Source organism: Phyllostomus discolor, chromosome 1 (assembly GCF_004126475.2).
Source record: "Phyllostomus discolor isolate MPI-MPIP mPhyDis1 chromosome 1, mPhyDis1.pri.v3, whole genome shotgun sequence".
Taxonomy (NCBI): domain Eukaryota; kingdom Metazoa; phylum Chordata; class Mammalia; order Chiroptera; family Phyllostomidae; genus Phyllostomus; species Phyllostomus discolor.
In genome coordinates, this window is record NC_040903.2 from 42,133,215 (window position 1) to 42,157,429 (window position 24,215).

Genomic DNA, 24,215 nt, shown 5'->3' on the forward strand with positions numbered 1-24,215 from the left:
AATGTTTTAAATTTTTATTTTCCAACTCTTTGTTGCTATATTTAGACATATAGCAACAATTGATTTTTACATATGACATTGTATATTAGTTATCTATTGCTGTGCAACGAAACACTCCCAAAGTTTAGTGGCTTAAAAACAACATAAATATTTATTATCTCTCACAGTTTCTACCTGTCAGAAATTGCAGAACCACCCAGTGAGGCAGCTCTGGCTCATGAAACCGAGCCAGCTGTTGATCAAGGCTAGTCTTATGAAGGTTGATCACCTTGAACTTGTGTAGATTGGACGTTTATACTTAATAGGTGCAGATCTGTGGTGAGACGAAGTTGTTTCTTAACCTTAACATACAAGACTCAGCCTTCAAATTTTGTTTTCCTTGTGAATCTTGCTGGGTGCTGGTTTTAGTCTTAGAGTAGGTCATGATTAAACTTTACGTTAGGCCAAAGTCCTTATTCTTAGGCTATGGCCTTTTTGGTATCTCCGGTAGATATCAGGGGTATTATGAGATATTGATGTGGTCTCTCCTCAGAAAGGCTAGATCTCTGAAGTTCCTACCATTGTTCTTTCCCTAGCTTTCTTTGTCCTCTAGTACACAGGTGGCAAACACAAGGCTCTAGGGCAAAATCTGGTCCTCTACCTTGTTTTATCCAGCCCAGCACCTGGTTTCTACCTGGCGGCAACTCTGAGCTCTCGCTTAACTATTAAGGAGTAGTTACATTTATACAGTCCTAAAATTACATTCGGCCCTTTAAGGCAACCTCGAGGCTGATGTGGCCCCTGGTGAAAATGAGTTTGACACCCCTGCTCTATTATGTCTGTTCTGATGTCAACCTAATAATGGCTGAAATCTGGTCATCTTTTTATGGTTCAACTTTGCACACGCATTACCGAGCAGCAAGTGGGGTCCTGCTGCCACCACCACCCTCCGGGCAAAATTCCAGAGGCAAAAGTTTGGTAATAAAGGAAAGGAGTCTTTGTTCAGAAGCTTCACAATTTTGGAAGCTTTCCACATGAATTAGTCACTTAAGCCCATTAATTAAGGCTAAATTCTTTAACACAGGAGTTATCCTATCATTCCCCCAGTTAGTTTTAATTACCTTATTTCTATAGGGTTAGTTTACAAACTGAAACAAAGTAAGATACAAAAGCTACACAATTTTGGAAGAGTTCTTGACCTCATGTAAAAAGGATTTGAAAACATGAGTCCAGGTGACTATGAGGGTACATTTATTAAAGCTGGAGACAGTGAAACATGGAAGGGCTTAGCATAGAAGAAGCAACAGGAAAGACTAGACTGGGCTGCCTTAGCTCACTGGGAAGTCAAAACAAAGGGGGCCTTGGGCACAGGTTCAGGGGGGTAAGCCTGGCACCACCTGCTGCTGCCCATTTCTCCCCTTGTTGCAAGTCTCACAGGGACCCTTAGAGTTTAGGAGATGTGTGCCTATGGGAGAAGAAGAGAGATAAGGAAATGGTTCTGACTGCTCCCCAGAGGAAGAACATGTGGGCTGGGTCCTTTGTCTGGAGGTTTTTATCTTTCTTTTGCAGGCCAGAATCTTAGGGGAGGTCACAGGACAAAGTTTCAGCAGAATACTCATCAGTTTTCCAAATGTGCTCTTTTATGGTGGTGGTCTCCACTGATTGGTCAGCGTCAGTGCAGGGGGTTGTTAGTCACTGCAGTTGGTCCTGGTGTGGCTCGCCTGGTTTCAGTGCTTGTCTGGGCCTGGAGCTAAAATACTACTGAGGCCTAAATACTGTCTCTAGGGAGGTTACCTTCTGTGTCTGTCTGTAAATAGTTTGGCCAGTTTGTTTGGCGATCTGTCTCAGTTTCCACATTCTACTTGCCAAGGATTGCTCCTAGCCTCTTGCTATCCTGTTTTATCAGACACTGACTCAGTGTTTGAAGCTTACTGATGTGTATAGGTGTATGGGTGTGTGTGTATTCATGTATATAAATTGGTATCCAAATAAAGTTCATAGTATTAGTTTCAGAGGGCTACTGTAACAAGGTACCAGAAAGTGGGTAGCTTGAAAACAATAGGCATTTATTGCTTTACAGTTCGAAAGAATAGAAGTCTGAAATTGAGGTGTTGACAGTACCATGTTCCTTCTGAAACTTGTAGGGAAGAACCCTTCTCCTTGCCTTGTGTAGCTTTTGGTTTTTGCTGTCAATCCTTTGTTTTCCTCGGCTGCATCACTTTAATCTCAGCCTCCACTGTCACTTGGCTATACTTTCCTGTATTCCTCTGTCTCCCTTATAAAGACACTAGTCATATCAGATTAAGGGTCTTTTCTGCTCTACTATGACTGTTATCTTAGTCATATCTAAAACGGTTCTATATCCAAACAAAGATACGTTCTGAGGTACTGCAGGTTAGGTCTTCAACACATTGTGTGGGATACAACTCAACCCATTATATTCATGTACTGCAATTGGTTTATAATTTTTATACTTCTCATAAATTTATTTTAATATGTATTTTTTACTCTCCCAGCTTTCTTTCCTTTCTTGCAATTTATTGATTTTTCTTTATTTTTATTGTTGACATTATTACATATATTCCCATCCCCCCTTGCCCACTCCTCAAAGCCTCTATACCCCTTTCCCTCTGGCCATCACCACACTGTTGCCTTTGTACATGGGTCATGCATACATGTTCTTTGGCTAATCCATTCACCTTCTTTAATTCAGTCCTGCATACCCCTTATCTCTGACAGCTGTCAGTCTGTTCCATGTATCTATGCCTCTGTTTCTATTTTGTCAGTTTATTTTCTTCATTAGATTCCACACATAAGTGAGATCATATGGTATTTATTTTTCTCTGACTGGTTTACTTCACTTAGTATAGTAATCTCTAGGTCCATCCATGCTGTCATAAAAGGTAAAATTTCCTTCATTTTTATGGCTGCATAGCATTCCATTGTGTAAATGCACCCCAGCTTTTTTTTAATTAAAAATTCAAAAAACCCTCACCTGAGGACATACTTATTGATCATAGAGACAGGAGAAGGAGAGAAAAGGAGAAACGTTGATGTGAGAGACAAACATCTATATGAGAAAGAAATATCAGTTGGTTGCCTCTTGCATGTGCCCCAACTGGAGACCAAACACACAGCCTAGGTACACTACATGGGATCAAATCCACAACATTTTTATTCAAGGGCCTATACTCCACTGCTGAGCCATACTGGCCAGGGCTGCACCACAGCTCTTTTATCCACTCATCTACTGATGGGTACTTGGGCTGTTTCCAGATCTTGGCTGTTGTAAGGAGTGTTGCTATAAACATAGAGGTGCATACATTTTTTTCAAACTGGTGTTTCAGGATTCTTAGGATATATCCCTAGGGGTAGTTACTGGGTCATAAGGGAGTTTCATTTTTAATTTTTTGAGGAAGCTCCATACTGTTTCCCATAATGGCCACACCAGTCCGCATTCCCTCCAACAATGCGCTAGGGTTTCCTTTTCTCCACAACCTCTCCAACACTTGTTGCTTGTTGCTTTGTTTATGATGGCCATTCTGACTGGTGTAAGGTGGTATCTCATTGTGGTTTTAATTTGCATCTCTCTGATGGCTATGATGCTGAGCATTTTTTCATATGTCTATTGGGCATCTGTATGTCCTCTTTGGGGAAGTGGCTATTGCAGTCCTTTGTTCATTTGTTAATTGCATTGTTTGTCTTCCTGGTGCCCAGTTGTATAAGTTCTTTACACATATTGGATATTAGCCCTTTATCAGATGTCTTATTGGCCAATATATTCTCTTATAGAGCAGGTTACCTTTTCATTTTGTTGATGGTTTCTGTTGCTGTGCAGAAGCTTTTTAGTTTGATGTAGTCCCATTTGTTTATTTGTGTTTTTTTAATTTCTCTTGCCCTAAGAGACATATCTGCAAAAAGATCCTACAAGAGATGTCTGAGACTTTACTGCTTATAATTTCTTCTATGATTTTTATAGCTTTATGCTGTACATTTAATTTGTTTTTAAAGACACTGGCTTGTTTTTTCCATAGTTTCTTATTGTATGGATTTTGCTAATGATATATTATGTGTCATTGTTCAACATATTCACTTGTGCTTTGACTGTGCCCCAGGGTCCAATAGCATGAACACTATTGGAATTTGAGTTGAATCATTCTTTCTAATTGAGATGGGGCTTTCTTTGTGGTATGTTTACCGGCATTCCTGACTTCTACACAGTGTGTGATAGTTATATTGTGTTGTGGCAACCATAATTTTCTCCAAACATTTCTGAATGTGCTCTGGAGACACAATTACCCTCTCTTGAGAACCACTGATTGAGATCCAGGTCTTGTTGAGATCCAGGTTTAATTTGGGGGCAAGATTTCTTTATAGATAGTGTTATGTACTTCTACCAGGAGGCACATAGCATCTGGTTGTCTTTTTGTTATATTAATTGGCAGCCATTAATAACCATTGCTTTGATCCATTTATTTAGTTAATGAATATAAAGTGATGATGTCCTGGTTCTATCATTTCTTCACCCTGGCCATGTTATTAGCCAGAATACTTTCATAAAAAGAAACTTCCCTTCGTCACCTACTTGCTTTTTTTCTTTAAAGATTTTATTTATTTATTTTTAGAGAGGGAAGGGAGGGAGAAAGAGAGAGAGAGAAACATCAATGTGCGGTTGCTGGAGGTCATGGCCTGCAACCCAGGCACGTGCCCTGACTGGGAATCGAATCTGCGACACTTTGGTTCGCAGCCCACGCTCAATCCACTGAGCTATACCAGACAGGGCCACCTACTTGCTTTTTAACCTTGAGATATAATTCTAACTTGAGAGACAAGGTAAATAATAATTTCTTTTTGTTTACCAATTTTCAAAATAATGAACTATTCCCTAGCATCATTCAAAGGGGGCTGAAAAAATTTTTTCAACTATTATAAATCCATGGAATAAAACATATTTGTTACGTTTCAATCTAATGCAGTTTTACCTTTACAGAAGCTCTAAATATCTCATATGTGCCCAGTGGGAGATAGTTTAGTTAGCAACTCTTCTGAGTCATTTGGTTCGCAATTTTGATTACTTCTTACCTGTATGACAAGACATTCTAAGTTCAGATTGTACATTTGCCTTTCCTACAGTGACATTCTGTAAGACTCTGGACTGTGTTTCCTTTGCTCCTCACTCTAAATAACCTTTACAGAGCAACAGAATTCAACTATCTATTTTTTTTTTCTGAATCTACACGCTTGATAGATATATACTTCAATCAGTAACATTCACCATGGATAAGGCAATTGAGAGGGGTGGTGAAGGCCAAGACTCATTGAAAAGGGCATGAGCTCATCAAAGGGATTAAACTTCAATAAAAGCACACAACATTGCTAGTTTAAGGAAAGTCTTACATCAGTGAAAAACAGTTAGCAACCTGCTTATATTACCTGGCCCTGGCCTGATTAATATTGAATATTTTGAAAATATGTCTTGGAGACTGTAGATTTTGTTTTTTTCCCACGAGGAAAGCTGATCACTTTCAACTTGTGTAGGCTTGCTTTTACATTTTACAGGTGTGGATCTGTCGAAAGCCCAAGATGATTTCCATTCCCACCCTCCAGTGGGCTTAAACTGGAAATCCTGTATCTGCAGATCTTGTACTGCTTTTGCTTTAACCAGGGTCTTAAGTAGGTCCTTACTCCAAAGATGTGGCCTGTCACTCAAATATTATCTCAGGCACTTGCCCTCTAATTCATGATCTGGGCTCCAGCTCACTGGTGTTCTCCTTAGTTCCTCCACCACACCAAGATCTTTTTCTCCCCCAGAGCCTTTACATATACTATGCTCTGCCTGGTTCACTCTTACCTTCCACCTTTTCCTTGGTATCAGTCTCAACCTCACCTCTTCACAGAGCCTTTACCAGGTTTTTTGTTTTGCTTTGTTTTGTTTTGTTTTTACATTAAAAGCACTCCCTCCTTCCTGCATTGTCTTATTAGCCTCTTGTCTCTTTCATAAAATTCATCATGATTTTTAATTTGTTTATGTCTCGTCAGCCTAACTAGAGGGAACTCAAATCTTACTGTATATATATTAACCCCAGTGCCTATAACAATATTTGGGATTTGGGACCAAATAGGAATTTGATAAATATTAGTTGACTGAATTAAAAATGAATACATTATAGAACAATTTTATTGATTTTGCCTCTTCTTACATAACCATTGAATGAATAGCAACCTGAAATGAACGAAGGGCAGATATAGAACCCCCCCCCCCCCCCCCCCCCCCCCCCCCCCGCACCTTTTGTTTTGTGCTGTAAAAAAAAAACAGTTCTGCTCATCACCTTTGTCCTGTCTCCCCTTCACCTAAACTAATAGTGTTTAATTCTCAACGAGGCTTTATTTTTCCCTTCCCTTTTCCCTCGACTCTTTACTGCATTCTGGCCCCTCCCCAGTCTGAGTGACATGCCCCTAAGGGTTCCAGTAACTTCCCCAGCTTCCTTTGTGAGGCAGTGTGTATTTTCCAGTGGGCAGGCTGGGTGGAGCCAAATGACCTGTATTTGAACCTTGTTACTTACACTTCTGACCTTTTGTGCTTAATTTCCCTTTATGTAAAATAGAGCTAGTAATATAATTTAATTAGGTTTTGGATGACCAAATCATATTGTGTAGGTCAAATGCACACAATAGGAATATGTGGTTTTTAGCTATTCTTACATAGTAATTTTCTGTTAACTTATCCCTTCTCTTTATTATACTAGAAATTTCTTGAAGGCAGAAATACTGTTCTGTTAACCCTTGATTCAAAAGTATCTGATACGTAGCTGGGTTTTATATTGAGTTGGCCAAAAAGTTCATTTGGTTTTATTCTTAACATGGCTCTAGTAGTCCTTGGTTGTCTTTAACTCCATTCAAAATATTTGTTGTATTGTGACAGCTGCCCTATAACATACATTTAAAAAAACTTATTAAAATTGGTGAATTTTTGTGTAGCTATTTTAATATAGAAGATGGATGTAAATATGCAACATTTTTAGCATATTATGCTTTATTATTTCAAGGAAGTAAAAACTCAACTGAAACTCAAAAAAAGGTTTGTGCAGTGTATAGAGAAGGTGCTTGACTGATTGATTATGTCAAAAGTGGTTTGCGAAGTTTCACGCTGGAGATTTGTCACTAGACAATGCTCACCATTGGATAGACCAGATGAAGCTGCTAGTGATCAAACATAGACTTAATTGAGAACAATCAATATTACACCACAAGGGAGATAGCTGACATACTCAAGATATCCAAATCAATCAAGTTATTGGTAAAAAAGAGAAATATGCCTTTTAGTTTACGGAAAAAAAAATACGGAATTTTTGGCCAACCCAATATGTACTGAATTTTTCCTTTTTTTCTCCTGAAAACCCAGCACATGGCTCCAATTTTCCATTCTTGTTTTTGCACTCCTTAAAAATCTTCCCATGGCCTTCAATTTGGTCTCAACTTATTACAAAGGCCATCAAAGAACAAGATACTGTAGACTCTGTCTCTGAATATACTATTTGTTTTTACATGTTACATTTTTTCCTTTCATATCTTCTTTCCTTTGTAAACACAGATATGAAGCAGTGTAACAAAGTTACATTTTCATATCCTTGGACAATATGCAGTATGTTTCCTTGCATATTTTAGCATATTATATAGTTAAGAAATTTTTGGTCACTTCCGTAGTTTCAGTTTTTCACTAGTCTTCTATCAACTGTGTACCCCAGAGCCTTGATAATTTTTTAAATCAAATTTATTATGTGAACTAAAATGCAATATTTACACGCAGTATACGTCCTTTCCCCAATTAAAAACAAAACCAGTAGATTTTTGTGCAAGTGGGCTGATTGCATCCTGCGCTGCCTTTGGTAAGCCTGGAACACAAACTGAGAAAGTGCCTCTGGTATCCAGAGTAGAAAGTGGTGGCAGCAAAAGAGAGGGACCTGCCCAGACTTTTTCTGAGTAAGTAACCGATCTCCAGAACTGAAAATCGGAAGTCCTGTGGAGCAACAGGAAGTATCTTTGTCCTGAAGCTGGAAAGTCCGCCCGTCTGAGCCACCCCGGGCTATTCGGCGCTGCAGACTGCCGGTATAACCTCGGGCCACCTAGTCAGCCGAATACTCGTTCGAGGGACCGCCAGTCTGCAGGGGCGGGGCGACGTGCCGACGTTAGGTCTCGTTCCCTCGCCCGTTTTGCTTCCCCACCCCTCTCCGCACTGTGACGTTGCCAGGGAGGAACGAAGCGTAAACAGCGCAAGGCATTTCGGGAGTGGAATTGTTTAATGCAGGAAGCAGGCTCCATTTTAGCACCGCCCGCTGTCGCCATCTGTTTCCCTTCCCTCCCACTTATCCCCCTCCCGTCCCTAAACCCCAACGGGAAGACTGGGCCTAAGCCTCCGGAGGCTCCAGTGCAAGGAGGGAAGGGGAGAAGGGAGAAAGGGAAAAAGCGAGGAGGAAAAGGGTGAGTTGAGAAAGGTGAGTGGTAGAGGCAAAAGTGCTTGAGCACGCAGCCCGGCGGACGGACTGACGGACGTTCCCGTGCTACTGCGGCCGCGGCTGCGGCCCACGCGCGAGTCGCGTCGAGGCGGCGGCGGAAACAGGAGAGGAGCAATGGCGGCCGACAGTCGGGAGGAGAAAGGTTAGTGCGGATAAAGGTGACGGGCGGAGGCGGGGCTCGGGAATGGGTCGGTGGAGCGGTAGTTCTCCGTTGCAGGGTGGGGGGTTGGGGAGTTAGGCTGCCCCGCGCGGAGCCGGTGCCCCCACCGAAACATTTGCACACACGGGAAGAGAACGGGCCTGCCCTTTCGTTCTGGATCTCCATGAGACCTAACCCACTGGCCTAGGGTTTTCCTTTGATCCTAATTTTCCTCTTCACTTTCCGTTTAGCTGCCCTGGGCGGGGCTAAGATAAGGCCTTTTCTGAGTTGCAGGCGCTTAGGTTTATTTCCTGGAAGGATTAGGCCCATATAATGCACAACCACCTTTATCTGTTACGCTAAATTTCGAAAACCCTGAATACCGCGGTTAAAGATGGTAGTCTAGTAAGTGAGCATGTTTAAAAAGTCGTGTAGTGTAGGTAGGTGGATTATTAATCTTGAGAAATATTTGCAAGTGAATCCTCCTGGCTGTTCTTGTTAATAGGCAAAGTGGTAAAAATCTCCAGTTTTCTTCCTGGAATACTTATTTTGGAAAATACGATGTTTGAAAAGATAATTATGTGACTTAAGCCGTACAAAAAATTTCTGGCCACTATTTTGATAAAAATATGCTGTGCTTATCTCTCAGAGGGTACAACCAGGAACAAATGGGTGTAATTTATAGAGAGTTGGAGGGGTTAAATTACAGTGAAAAATAGGAAGAACTGATGATGTCAGAAGGAATGCCAAGTCTTGGGAAATGCCAACCGACCCCCCAGGCCCTAGGATGTTAATGTAGATCCTGGTGCCTTAAGTTCTTTTCTAACCCTAAGATTACCGCGATGGTTTTGGAAAGGTTCTAGTTGATAAAAATATGGAACATCTGCTGTCCTGTATTCCACAGATCTACCCTTCTGTGTGCCTAATTAATTGGGGAGGGGATTTGTTAAGTGGGGTCTAGAGTACAGTTGCATTAGGCTTGTAGTCTTTTCTTACCTAATTTTTCTTTTTCAGAGAGAGGAGTCAGTCATCTGCCCTAGGAAAGGGACAAGCTTGGGAAGTGGGGTGGGTGGGAATATGTTTAAGATATTGCTCCTGTCCTAAAGCAGTTGAATGATAAGGAATAAGGATTAATTTTCCTTCCTTAAATGAATGCTAAAAAATCCCCATCCCTACTGTTTTCAGAAATCACATTTCGGAGGAATGTGAATATATAGGATTGCATGGTGTTAGTGAAGGAAACTGCTTTTAATTAGTAGTAAAGTCAGTTATTGAACCAAATGATTTTAATCAGTAATTAAGTCAACATTTGATTGTGTGGAAGTGGATGGCACTTGTGGGTGAGATGAACCAAATGCAAAATGAGTAAAACTCAGTACTCAAAAATTCACTGTCTGTTGAAACATAGTGGCAAGTCAGTAATAGAGTAGACACAGTAATGTAGGTTGGGGGGGGAGTGGGTGATGTTGTAATATTTTTGTTTTAGAAATGGAGTTACTGATGAAAATGCAGTCCAAATGCATAAAATTTGTAACTATAATTGGGAAGCAGTGTGCCACCTATTAGGAGTACTTAGGATAAATTGTCCAACTTTTCAAAGGCCTCATCACATTTGTGAAATTTTTTGTAAAACTTAATTTCCATAATTAATTTTACCCATTAAATTGGGGGGGGGGGCCTGGCTGGCATAGCTCAGTGGATTGAGTGTGGACTGGGAACCAAAGTGTCCGAGGTTCGATTCCCAGCCAGCGTACATGCCTGGGTTGCAGGCCAGAACCCCCAGCAACTGCACATTGATGTTTCTCTCTGTGTCTGTCTATCTCCCTCCCTTCCCCTCTAAAAGTAAACAAATAAAATCTTTAAAAAAATAAGTAAAATCTTTAAAAAATATATTTTTTGTCATTGCTATAGTAAATGGGATTTTATTCCTAGTTTCCTTTTCTGTTATTTCATTGTTGGTGTACAAAAATGCCATCGACTTCTGAATATTGACTTTGTATCCTGCTGGTTTTGCCAAATTCACTTATTAGGTCAAGTAGGGTTTTTTTTTTTTAAGATTTTATTTATTTTTAGAAAGAGAGGAAGGGCAGGAGAAAGAGAGGGAGAAACTTCAGTGTACGGTCGCCTCTCACATGGCCCCCACTGGGGACCTGGCCCCCAACCCAGGCATGTTCCCTGACTGGGAATCGAACCAGCAATCCTTTGGTTTGCAGCCCGCACTCAATACACTGAGCCACACCAGCCAGGGCTTAAAATCTTTTTATATGTACTTTATAGTTTAGATTGTCTGATGTTTATTAGGAAAGCTAGCAAATACAAACCTATTGGAATTGCTTATTTAGTTTGGAAATAGGAAGATTTCTAGAAGTCTTTTTGCAAATACGGAAACTGAGCCCCAAGGTGTCTTAACTCACTTGATCATTGTCACCCAGCTAGAGTAATAGCCAGAATTAGAATAAATACTTGACCTTTTCTTCTCATACTCGAACAAGAATAGGTGGGAAGCTGAGCATTTACTATCATCAGTTATATGAAATATTGGAAAATTATGAGGATAAGTTTTGCAAGAATCTTAGATGTGTCACAACCCTTAGGTCCCTTGTGAGTGCTTTCCTAACAGAACAGTTAAAAGATTTTTGGTCCATAGAGTCCTTTGATTATTGGGTTTTTCACATCAGCTGTGTAATACAGGGACATCAAGATCTATAATGCTTCTGTAAGAACAACACTTAGCAGCTAAAGCCTATATAATTGGACAGATTGCCAGTTCCTTTGATTATTTGTCCAAAAAGTAGATTTGAAAGAAGTTGGAATGTTGACGGTGATAATCATGTTAAATGCCATTTTTCTGTGAGGCAGTACACATCTTTTATACTATAAACACCTTGTATAAATTTTATTTTTTAAGCTCTTAAACAAGGTTCTTTCTAAAGAGTAGTTATATTGAATTACCCCTTTCATAAGTAGTGTGTTTTTGCATTACCACACTGGAAGCTCCATGAGGGCGAGGAGGAGTATGTCTTGTTCCCCAGGTACCTGATATGTGGTAGTTGTATTGTAAACCATTACAGGTTGGAGTTCATTAATAACTGACTAGTTAGGTGACATGTGCTATTGATGCCAAAGCCAAGAGTTTTAGAGTTTGAATTATGTATGTACACACAGTCATGCAGGCAAGTGCATATAAATGTGTATAGGCAGTTACATGTACACACACATATGTATATACATACGGTAGCCCTCCCTGTAGTGAATATATCCTTGGGATAAGATTGACTTTCTTGGGTCCACTTTAGTTAAGGCCCTATAAAGTATAGAGTAGTATTTGGTATTCTAATGTATTTTACGCATAATAAAAGTGGAATAAAAAATTGAAAGTGCTCTTCTTAGACGTCAGGTTGTAATTTTTTTTTTGGAAGGCAAGAAATATGGATGGGATGGGAAATCCAAATTTCTACACTTCATTTAGAGGATTGAAAGTTTTGAATGACAAAAGAAGAAACTAAGAGACTAATGTAAAATGTAACAGAAGAGGAGGTTGTAGGAAATCTTGCTCCATTGCCCTACCCCAGTAAAACTATGTTAATAAAACAAAATGTATAATGTTCTCTGGTGCGGTTTGGAAAACAAAATGTGTAGTATATTTACGTGACAGTTTTCTTTATTTAAATACTCTACATCTTAGTCTGATGCTGGACCCTGAAATAAATAGTATTTAGTATCTCTTGACCTAGAAGCTTCTGGGGTTTAATAAAAAAAAGGACTGTGTCTCAGATAAAGGTTAATTTTCTACGCTAATCATCCCTGGAGTTGGTGGCCTTACTGGGCCAGGAATTGCAAGAGTAAAGTGGAAAGAGTACATTTGGATTCAGAATTGTGAGATTTCAGTCATTTTAATTCTGGGGCTTCATTTTGTTGCATACAGAGCCAGTTAGATTTTTAAGTTTCCATGTTTATCTCAAAACAAAATCCCCCAATCAAGCAACAAAACACAAGCCCTTTTATTGCTAACGTCTTGTCAGTTTTTGAATAGGCTCTAAAAACAATGATTATTTTTATTTCCTTATTTTTGCCTTATGTACCCCTGAATCTATACAAAATCAGTTTGCTAATAGTTTGTGATAACTGAGATCTTGCTGGCTTAGCCTGCACCAGTGAGCATTAAATGAAGTCCATATACACCATACATTGGGAAAGCATAAGGTTCACAGATGATTACACTTCCACAGAGGGCTCAGGCCAGCAGCAGCCTGTTTTGTTTTTCATTGAGGCAACAGTTAACAGGCCGTTACAAATAAAAATTGGAATTTGGGAATTCTCTTGAAAATTCAGAAGATCTGACAACATGATGCTTTACATCTTGTCAAGGCAACTAATCCATGAGAGTTGAGTAAAATTATCCCCTTTATTTAGCATTTCTACTCTTTTACAAAGTACCATATATACCAAAAAGGAGTGTGGTATCCCCTGTGCCTCAGGGTTCATTGAACTGAACCTTCAATTGATTTGCAGTTATTTAGTGTCAGTGTTATTTAGGAATTTCAGGCTTATATACATACTAGCATCAGGCAGATAAAGTACTTGTTTAATACAGTAGGTGATGGTGAGTACACATTAAAAAAGAAAAGAACAAGCATGGTCCATGTTCAGGCAGTATTAGTAAGTACACTGATTTACCAGGCATAAGCCCAGATTTTCTCATGCCAGACCTTCACATATGTTACCTTCTTTATGTCTTAAAAGAAGGCTATTAGGACTGCTCCAGCTGGTTGTTTTCATGTGAGAATCTGGGCCCCTAATGATCAAATAGTTCTTTAAAAATACAAGGTTTGGATTTTTATATTAAATCTTTAGTTGTCAAAAACAAGGCATCCAAGAACTAGATTTATCTATCAGTCTAATTAGTGTATAACTTTTGGGTGGATTTGCATTTTAGCCATAAATGGAAATATACTGTTTAATAAAGCATTTTGTGTATCATATGAGCTAATACATCTCACGTGTGAAAAAATCCATTTTGTTGTGGCATCTTAAACACGATTTTTGAGGTTTTAAAATGATTTTTAAAAGTCTATAGTTCTTTATGTAGCTCTAACACCTCCCCCCAAGAAAACATAGTGAGAAAGTGCTTTATCACAGAAATAACTGCGTTAGAGTTTTTTCATAGTACATGAAGTGTGTGTTCCTAGAACTTTTCTTAACCTGGCATTTACTTTCCTTTGCTCATTTATCTTAATATTTTTAGGTTGGGTTGTTTCTGTCAAACTACTGTGAAGTAATTTAATATAAGCATATTTCTATACAGCATAATGTTAAGTTTCAAAACAAAGAGAGTGATTTGGAACATATACTAAAGTAATTTAAAGTCACCAAGGAGAACTTGTGAATGTTACTTTCTCAGTTAATTTTTCTTTTTCTTTTTTTCTTTTTTTTTCCCAAAAATGACATGCCACTGAGGATTGGTCTCTAATAGCAGTAGCTTCTGAAAATATTAAAATAATCTTTTTTTTTTCACGACTAATTCATTCTAAATTGAAAAAATGAATTAAAATATACATTAAACGTACATTTTCTAGCCAAGGAAAGAAGGGGTCAGAGGAAGCAGCTTAAGTTAGCTTTACAACTCGGTACTATAAAATATCACCTTTTGGGGGGCTTTAAAAAATACACCTTACACTTATAGTTAAAATCCTTAAGTTTCAACAAACAAAGTAGATGGTAGTTTTGAAAACATCTACCAGGATACCAAGTATTTGACACGTTTCCCAACAAAAGGTAGAGTCTCAGGTCTGTCTTCTCTGTTTGAATTTGGGTAGACTTTTGTGGTTGCCTCTGAATAAAGTACTGTGGTAATGTTGCTGAGCTTTTGCCTGGCCCTTTATCTGTTGGGACTTGTACATCTTTAGAGCCGCCCTAAATTGTCAGGTAAGAGGTCTGCCTATCCTGAAGCTGCCATGGTAGAGAGTGACCACAGAGAGAAAGGCCCTAGAAGCCTCAGCTGTTTTTGAGTCTTCCCATCCTAGGTGCCAGCCAGAAATGTAAATGAGCAAGCCTTTGGGTGATTCTAGTCCTGGACACCATCTAACTGCAGCCATATGAGAGACGTACCTAGGTTGAGCTTCAGAACCATAAGCAATAATAAATGATTGTATTGTTCTAAAACACCAAGTTTTGCCGTGACTGGTGTGGCTCAGTTGTTTGGAGCATTGTCCCATGCGCCAAGTATGTTGCAGGTTCGATTCCAGGTCAGGGCACATGCCTGGGTTTCTGGTTCAGTCCCTGGTTAGGAAGTGTGTACAGGAGGCAACCCATTGATGTTGCTCTCTCACATTGATGTTTCTCTTCCTTTCTCAAACGTCCCTTCTTCTCTCTCTAAAAATATATAAAATCTTGAGGAGAAAAGAGCCATGTTTTGCGGTTGCATGTTATACAGCAATAGATAATCAGAATATATATATATATATATATATATATGTATGTATTTTGTCTTACTGAAAAAAAATTTGTTTTATATTTTGGACTGAATTTTGTATATCATGTCCTCTAGTCATTAACAAAAGGGTTATGGCAGGCAGTTTATTAGAATCTGGTAGTGTAATAGGAAAAGGCTTACAGGTTGAAAAACTCATCAGAATATTCAGATAATTGCCTTCCCTCTTTTCTTCCCCAAACACTGATATTTTTATTGTAAATGCCTCTTACCAGAGGTGAAGAAACTGGAGCTCAGACTGGAATTTTCCCCAAGAATATCTAGCTCCTAAATGGTAACCTGGAATTTTTTCTGTCAAATTCAAATCTCTCCTTTCTGTCATATTTCAGTAAAAAGTATTTAGTTCCAGTGATGGGGGAAAGTAACTGAAAATGTTGTAATTTATATCAGGGCTGGCAAACTTTTTATAAAAGACCAGATAGTAAATAATATTTTAGGCTTTATGTGGGCCACATATGGTCTTGGTCATGTTTTCTTTTTTTTTTTTTTTTTAAATACAACCTAAAAAATCCAAAAAGCTTTCTTTTCTTGTGGGTCAAAGACAAGCTCTTGTGCTGAACTTGTTCTGCAGGTCTTAGTTTGCCAATACTGTAATAAAACCACAGTTTGCTTATTGATATCTTGGATTATAATACAGATAAAATGTGTGGACTATTAAGTGAGGATGCTATGGTTAATCTTAAAAGCACATTTAAGATGTTATAATGTTGATAATACAGAGCATTCTGGTGCACTAATATGAAATTAATCTAGTGCACACTACCTTTTAATCACTTACATTATTGTTTGTTTCTTGTACTTTGTTTAAGGTGTTCTCATGTTTTCCATCTAATTTAACCCTAGATTTAGAAAGCCTGAACTGTAGACTCATATCTATCTATTTCTACATGAGTAGTTTTGTGTATCTGCAGAGGAATGTATGATAAAACATACCTTACATGTTTCTTGTGATATGAACATATGACACATGTGAAAGTTCTAAAGTGTTTTTAAAAGTAAGCATTGGTTAGTATTTGTCTTAAGAAATTATAGATGCTTTTTAAAACTAATCTCTGAATTTTACTAAGTTACTAGTTACAGCTTTTTAAAACAAAAATTCACTTTTTAATAACGGGAATCATGATTTAGGCATGTCTGAAATTTAGATTGATTTAAATGAAACTATGTAGTTCTTTAACCTCTTAACACATAAAGTGTATGATTTCATGTGAAGGTCCACATTTTTGAGTTGATACTTCTAATTAGAGCTAATAATTTCATGAAAAGAAGTAACACTGTATTCACTTAATTCCTTACTTTGTTGTGATAGTTTTAAATTTGTGTTTCTATAAATGTATTCTGTCAAGATCTGTTGGGACCCATTTGTTTTTTTTCCTGACTAGAGAGCTTTTACCCAAGGATTAATAAATATCTGTAAAACTTAGACTTTCTTCTATTAAAATTATGTTATTTATTTATAATATAAAGTCTAAAATTAATTTTGTTTGCCATCATTCAGATCTTGAGAGAATTTCCTCCTTAGTGAAAATACTGAATCCAGAAGGTGAGAGAAGCCTTTTTGGTTTGGCATAGTTTGATTTTAAGTAATTCTTAAAAGAATAAAGTAAACAAAAATTTAAAAATCCATATAGTATATATTTTTAGAAAAATGGTAAAGTACAGATAACATTTTATCACCAAAGAAATCAACTGCTGTGCCATACGTAATTTTCAGATGTTCTTAAATAGCAACTGTATCTAACTCTAAATACAGTGGAGGGTGTTGTGTTACCTTTTCTGTATCCTACCTAACCTTGCTTTCCTTCTTATCACACCTGCATTAACTGTTTTGTTTCTCTTCAGTCACTGATTTCTATTATCCTTGGTGGAAATTTGAATCCCATCTATTCTGCTTATAGAACCCAGGTTAATAACCCTTGTTATACTTTGAGGGGCTTGCTTTTTGGCCAGAGCCATAAAAATAATTGTCTTGTCTCAGTTTCATAACTGTATACTTCTCTTTGCCACATCTTAAATTTGAAAAACTCTTTGTTACTGGACTACTTAGCGTTGAAAACTTTTACCATTAAATTTAGTCTTTTATAAAAAAATTAGTTGAAAGTGGTAAATAATGTGCATGTATTTCTAAGATTTACTTTGTCCCATTAGAGAGTGTGAGGGTAGGATTGGGGTGACAAAACTGAATTTTAAGTTTTCATGATCATTGAACATTATGTCAGTTATAGCATTGGTTTGCTTGTCTGGACAAGTTACACTTTTATAGTCTGTCCCAGCAGCTTGAAATGTTTTGGTTATATAGCACATCAATAAATTTTTCTTTTTACTTTATTTTGCTATTATTTCAAACAATAGCCATAAGAATAGTACATATACTTTACTTTTTAGCCATATTCTACAAGTGTTAACATTTTACCACATTTGCCTTTCATATTTTTTATTTCATATTTTCTTTTAAACACATTTTCTCTCTCAGTGTATATTTGTACATATATGCATGCAGACACACTTTTTTCCTGAATTGTTCATTAGTCAATTGCAGACATGATGATTCTTTGCCCCTAATACTTAGATCATGTATTTCCTAAAAATTAAGACCACGTTTTACTTAACTGTAATACATACTATCACAATCAGGAAATTAGCATTGATACTTACTATAATCTATAGACCTTACTTAGAGTTTGTTGGTTTTCCCAATTATGTTTCAGATCAAGTGCTGTATTCACTTAGTCATGGTCACTTTAGTCTTACAAGACATTGACATTTTTGGATGTTCCTTAATTTGGATTTGTTTGACGTTTCCTCATATATACATTCAAATTGGCATTTTTTCATAGGAATATCACAGAATTGTTCTATTCTCAGTGTAAGAGGTCTATGATACTGATTTGACCCACTATTGATGATGGTAACTTTGGTTGATTATGCTAGAGTCTGCCAACTTTTCTCCTTGTAGTTAATAAGTATCTTACAGGGAGCACACAATCCTTGGTAAATGTGTATGTATAAGTTATACACGTTTCCATACTAATTTATTGTGCATATTTTAAGCAGTTACAAAATGTAGAAATTAAAGTATGTGAGATGCACCTTGTGTGTCCTTATAGATCCTTTCATACCCTATGGGGTGTCCTTTCATACCCTATGGGGTGTATGCACCTGACTTTGTACACCAGGGCTCTGTATCATCTTTACTTTGTATGACTTTATAGGAATTAACTCTTTTGTCTTCATCCTGAAGTAAAAGTTTTCTGAGGGTTATGTTCTTATAATTCCATAACCTTAATGATAATAATTTCACCAATTTTAATTTTCTTGCTTTCAGATGGAGAACTCAATGTTTTAGATGATATTTTAACTGAAGTACCAGAACAGGATGATGAACTGTATAATCCAGAGAGTGAACAAGATAAAAACGAGAAAAAGGGTAAGATTTCTGTTATTTTTGTTAAAATAACTATATAGAATTTAATTTTTTAAGAAAATGACTTTGCTTTTGTACTTGTTTCTTGAGACATTAATACCAAAAGCACAGTCATAAACAGTGGTACCTAATTCCACATAAGAGTAATTTTTTTTTCAGATGTGTGAAACATCTCAAATAGATGAATTTATTCTCCTAGGTTTGAAAGGTATATTTTCTTTATGATTAACTTCTGAATAATTTCAGAAGATATTTTAAATAAATGAGGCTTTTCCCCTGTCTGATACACAATATCTGTTAATCTTTGCTGAAATAAGTGGAATACCCAAACACTTACTTATATGTTATTTTAAATCGTGTTTTTAAGGATCAAAAAGAAAAAGTGACCGAATGGAATCTACTGACATCAAACGACAAAAGCCCTCTGTTCATTCAAGACAGTTGATTTCTAAGCCACTGAGCTCATCAGTTAGCAATAACAAAAGAATAGTTAGTACAAAGGGAAAGTCGGTAACAGAATATAAAAATGAGGAATATCAAAGATCTGAAAGAAACAAGCGTCTAGAAGCTGATCGGAAGATTCGTTTATCAAGCAGTGCCTCCAGAGAACCTTATAAGAGTCCACCAGAGAAAGCTTGTCTCCGTAAAAGGGATCCTGAAAGGAGGGCCAAATCTCCTACACCAGATGGTGTCGAGGTAGTAAATATTATTGCAGCTATAAAACAGAAAGCAATTTTTTTCTGAGGCTTTAGAACTATTTATTCACTCTGACCTTGTCTTTTATATGACTGCTGATTCCCTTTTTCTTTAAACATCAGAGAATTGGGCTTGAAGTGGATAGACGTGCAAGCAGATCCAGCCAGTCTTCTAAGGAAGAGGTGAACTCTGAAGAATATGGCTCTGACCATGAGACTGGCAGCAGTGCTTCTTCTGATGAGCAAGGCAACAATACTGAGAATGAGGAGGAAGGGGTGGAAGATGTGGAGGAAGATGAAGAGGTAGAAGAAGATGCAGAGGAAGATGAAGAGTATAAGATGGATCGACGGAAAGATGAAGGAAGCTCTGAACAGGATGAGAGAGATCAGAAGGAAGAGGGAAATGATTATGACACTCGAAGTGAGGCTAGCGACTCTGATTCTGAATCCGTTTCCTTCACAGATGGGTCTGTCAGATCTGGTTCAGGCACGGATGGATCAGGTACTATTTATACGCAAAAGTTTGCCCTTAAAAAAAAAATCAAACTTGACCTGATTGGTTTTATTCTTGAACATGTTTAAATTATAAAATTTTGAGGAGATGGAGGAGGTCAGTAAGATTGCCTTGTGATTATTTTATAGTTAATTATAGGTTTTGAGTATTGTAAAACATGAATAAGATTTACATACTTTGTAAAGGCATTTACCTGCTTGAATGTATTATAAATGAACATAAGTTTGTTTTGCTATAAGGAAATGTGTTTCAGGTCTTAATGTTATGAATTTTCAGCTTTTATATTAGCAACAGATTTTTTTAAACACTGATGTGCTTGAAGTATGTGGCACCTGTGCCACAGGTATTACAATATTTCCATGTTAAATGCCTCTAGATTTTCATCATGTGGCAATAGAAATTGAAACAACTCCTTTTCTTTCTTTTGGGAGCATAAACTTTTCTTTCAATTCTCCGTGTGTGTTGACTGCTGGTGCAGGGTCTCCAGAGGGCTGGGTTAACGGTACAAAATGTAAACAAGAGTGTATAAAATTCTTGTGGAGAGATTGGGTAAGCCATCTTTGGTTGTTCCTTTATTACTACATGTCCCACCCATTTTATCCCTGTTTGATCCATGAGATGTAAATGTAGGTATGTTAGATGATTGCAGTCACTAGGTTGAGGGGCCCCTTTTGGTGGAGAAATTCAGAGGGTACAGCAAAAGAAGGTCAGGGTACTTAAAGATCTTTGCCCATTATATAAGGATTATGCTATCAACAGCAGTCTTATGTAAAGATGCAGACAGATCTTCTTAAGCAAAATGTTCTAAGCATTGGAATACAAGAAAAATACTAATCTTTTGATATATATAGGATAGTTACCTATTTATTATTATAGAATTTTATCATTTTAGTGATACGTTGTTAGTAAATCATGCTCTTGTTAGAGTGTGTAGATTATAGAGTAAATGGCCAGGTACTTTCTAGTGATTGACAACTGAAGTGCTTTCAACCTTTTGCTCTCTAGAGTGTTAAATTTGAGACTTTGAAAACTGATGGGGTATATTTTTTATAGTTTATAATAATGGATAGAGAACAATTGCATTGGCAATATCAATGAATGTTCATTTATTGGGGAAAATGTGTACAACAACCATGGGGTTAGAAATATTTTATGACATGAGTCTTATTGGTATCCATAGTAGAAACCGTTTCTTAGACTTTAGTGTTTGTCTTGTTGAACTCATACCAGAGGGACTTATTTAAATAAGTAGGACCAGAAATCTGCATTTTTAACAAGTTTTGAGATGATGCTGATACTGTAGCAAGGTACTTAATTATACTTTGTATTTTTGTAGATCAGATAATTCACACCGAATGGTATCCATTTTTTAAAACCTTGATATCAAAACTTAGTATAATACGTATTTGTTTTAAAAGATACATGTTTTTTTCCTTAACAAAGGACATTTTACAGATTTTCATTTAAAGGTCCCTTATGTGGAAGATGTTTTAGAGACTACTTAGTATGTATTTAGTATTTTGTCATGGAGTAGTTTATAATAATGGAAATAAGGAGGTGGATTTGGGGCTCTTTGATTGGTAGATGTAAACTTTTAAATGTAAGGGATTAATAATTTATTTTCTGTGGCATAATTTCTTTAGATTTCAGTTTATTTTTTCAGTATTTTCAGTAACTTTCTTACAGAAGTGACACACTTTAATGGATGTTAAAGGTTTGTTTGTCAGATGATTTTCATTGTTCTTTTGACTTGAGAATAACAGATGGGAGAGGAGGTCATAAACGTAAGAGCAGTGGAGTTGTGCAAAAAAAAATGAAAAATGCTTGTAGATTTCTCATGGTAATGGTGGATTTAACATTACATAAAAACAGGTGGATAGGATTGCATTTGTGCTTTTATATTTTTTTCTGCATTATCTTTGTGAGAGATTTCTTCAGTACATTGAACCATTAGGTTTTTAGAAAATTAAATTTATTGAGTCCTGGCTGGTGTGGCTCAGTGGATTTGAGTGCTGGCCTGCAGACCAAAGGGTCGCTGGTTTGATTCCTGGTCAGGGTACAGGTCTGCTGCTGGTCAGGTTACCAGTTGTGGGCATGAGAGAGGCAATCAATTGATATATGTCTCCCTCTCTTCCTCCCTTCCCCTTTCTCTAAAAATAAATAAATCTTTTCAAAAATTAAATTTATTGAGTAACATTGGTTAATAACATTGTAGATATTTCAGGTATACAACTTTGTAATACAGCATGTGTATACTCACCCCCCAAGACTAGTCTGGTCTGTCACCATATACTTGATCTTCAAAGTATTGTTTTTAAATAGGAGAAAGAGATGTATCATCTTCAGTGATCACTTTATAATAGACTCCTAAATATTTGAGGAAAAATTAAACGTAGGATTTTTGAAAGAAAAATTTTAACAAGGTTTTTTTTTTAAGTCTCTTTCATGTGGATGTCATATTTGATTCAATGAATCTGGTGTATACTATGTGCCAGGGATTATATAGGAAGGTAGTCAGTGAACAAAACAAATGCTTGTAGAAAGAGATTTGGATTTTGACACAACCCCTGGTTTCTTAACCTATTTGAGTGAGATTTTCAGTATTTTTTATTAAAAGTTTCAATCTGTTCACAAAGTTAGGTATCATTATTCAAAGCCAGCAAGTCTGGAAATAAATGCTTTTCTCAGAATACTACTGGTTATTTGAAATAATCATTTTGACCACGTGGTTGCTTGCTTTAAATGGTCTTAGCTTTGTAATCGTTCAATTATGTGCTTCTTTGCTCTGCCTTTCAGCTCCAAGTGACATTTACAAGTTTCTTGTTACATCTATTTAGAGAAGCAGTTATTAGTCTATTGACTAAGGTGGAGATGCTTCAACTAAAGAAAAGGAACTTAGGAAGTCCTTGGAGTTTTCCATCTTGGACCTAGAATTCCTTTTCAAGAATAGTAGTAAAATAACTTTTTCATTAGCTCATTAAGAATAGAACTCAGGGTTTGTACTTCAAGTTACAGGTCATGCATTTGAAACCAGATTCCACTGCCCAGAAACTGTAGGACACTCGCCAAGTTGTCTTAATCACCCCTCTAAATAGAGGTTCTTTTTCTGTAAATGAGAATAATGGCATTATGTATCTTGTGAGTTTGTTCGGAGGGGAGCTTAAGGGAGGTAATTTGTTTAAAACTTTTAAAATAGTTAACTCTGCAGAGTCATTATATAATAGGAAATTATATGCAAAATCGATGAGTATGTTTCAGCTATATATACATATATGTGTGTATATATAATATGTGTATATATGTGTGTATATATAAATGCCATTTTTTCCCTTCTTATCCATTCTTATTTCCTAGTGAAGAAAAGTAAAGGAGCTTATAATGGTATAATTAAAATACAAGTAAATAGAGACAGGAGAACCTTGTTCCATCTTAGGTCCTCATTTATTTATAAAGTTTCAAATTAAGCTTGAAATAGTTTTTATGTGACATGTAATGCAAACCTTTCTGTTTACTGAAGATTCCATCTCATTAGAAATACATAGGAAATCATTAAGATTTTAGTAATACATTCTAAATTGAATTTGATAGGAACAGTAACCTAGGAAGGAAATGAGCAAGAGGAATGGAAGACACCAAATAAGCGTGGCCACCAGAAGGGAATCACTAATTTACTATACTTTCTGTTTTTTTTTCTTTTTTAAGTAACAGTTGAATAGCTTTCAGTCTGGAGTTCATTAGACATCTAGGAATGAGTTGGAATTGTGATGAAGACTCAGTATACTTTTTAAAAGAGAGGACCTGGAACAGTGGAACTGATACATAGAGGGAAATACAGTAAAATTTTATTGACGGGAAAGTTGAGTTTTCTTTGCAGATTTTTCCCACCTTTTGGAAAACTTTATTCAAGACACCTTTATATACAGTATAAAGAACTCACAATTATGGGCATGCCCTTAGTTTTTGAATAGTGTCTTTGAAATGGAATATCTCATTCTGAGGTAATGAGAAGCAAGGAAGAGATTAGCAATGATTAATATTTAGGTATTATGGAAAAAAACAGGATACATGTTATGTTCTTGTTACCGATACCTGTGTTTGTAATGTTTTTAAAATCTTGCTTAATTATTTTTAGATGAGAAAAAGATAAAAAGGAAAGAAAGAGAGCTAGAGGTATTTCTCCAATTGTTTTGATAGAAGTGGAAGCTCCTGCATCAGAGTCATATGCAGGTATTATCATTTACCTTTATTTACAATCTTATGCAACTGATTTTAGTGTAATCTGTAGAAAGTGTGTGGAGGCTGTAATTTAGTATGAACTTGTTGATGGCATGTTCAGTGTAATAATTCTAGAGAAAACTAAGCTTTTTCTTATTATTTCAATCCTGTTCTGTTACTGCTTAAGTGGAATTTCACTTTTTTTTTTTCTTGGAAGATGATGATTCAGTGACTAGTTTTCTGAGT

General features: G+C 36.8%; 1 protein-coding gene across 1 annotated transcript in view; it reads left to right on the plus strand.

The window, feature by feature from the left end:
- The first annotated feature begins 8,262 nt into the window (after positions 1 to 8,262).
- YTHDC1 (YTH domain containing 1) overlaps positions 8,263 to 24,215 on the plus strand; it is a 33,282-nt gene continuing 17,329 nt past the window's right edge. The window contains 5 exon segments of the mRNA XM_028507586.2: positions 8,263 to 8,634; positions 18,447 to 18,548; positions 18,913 to 19,241; positions 19,364 to 19,742; positions 23,892 to 23,981. Of these exon segments, the coding sequence (XP_028363387.1) occupies positions 8,607 to 8,634; positions 18,447 to 18,548; positions 18,913 to 19,241; positions 19,364 to 19,742; positions 23,892 to 23,981 (928 nt within the window). The 5' untranslated portion in view covers positions 8,263 to 8,606.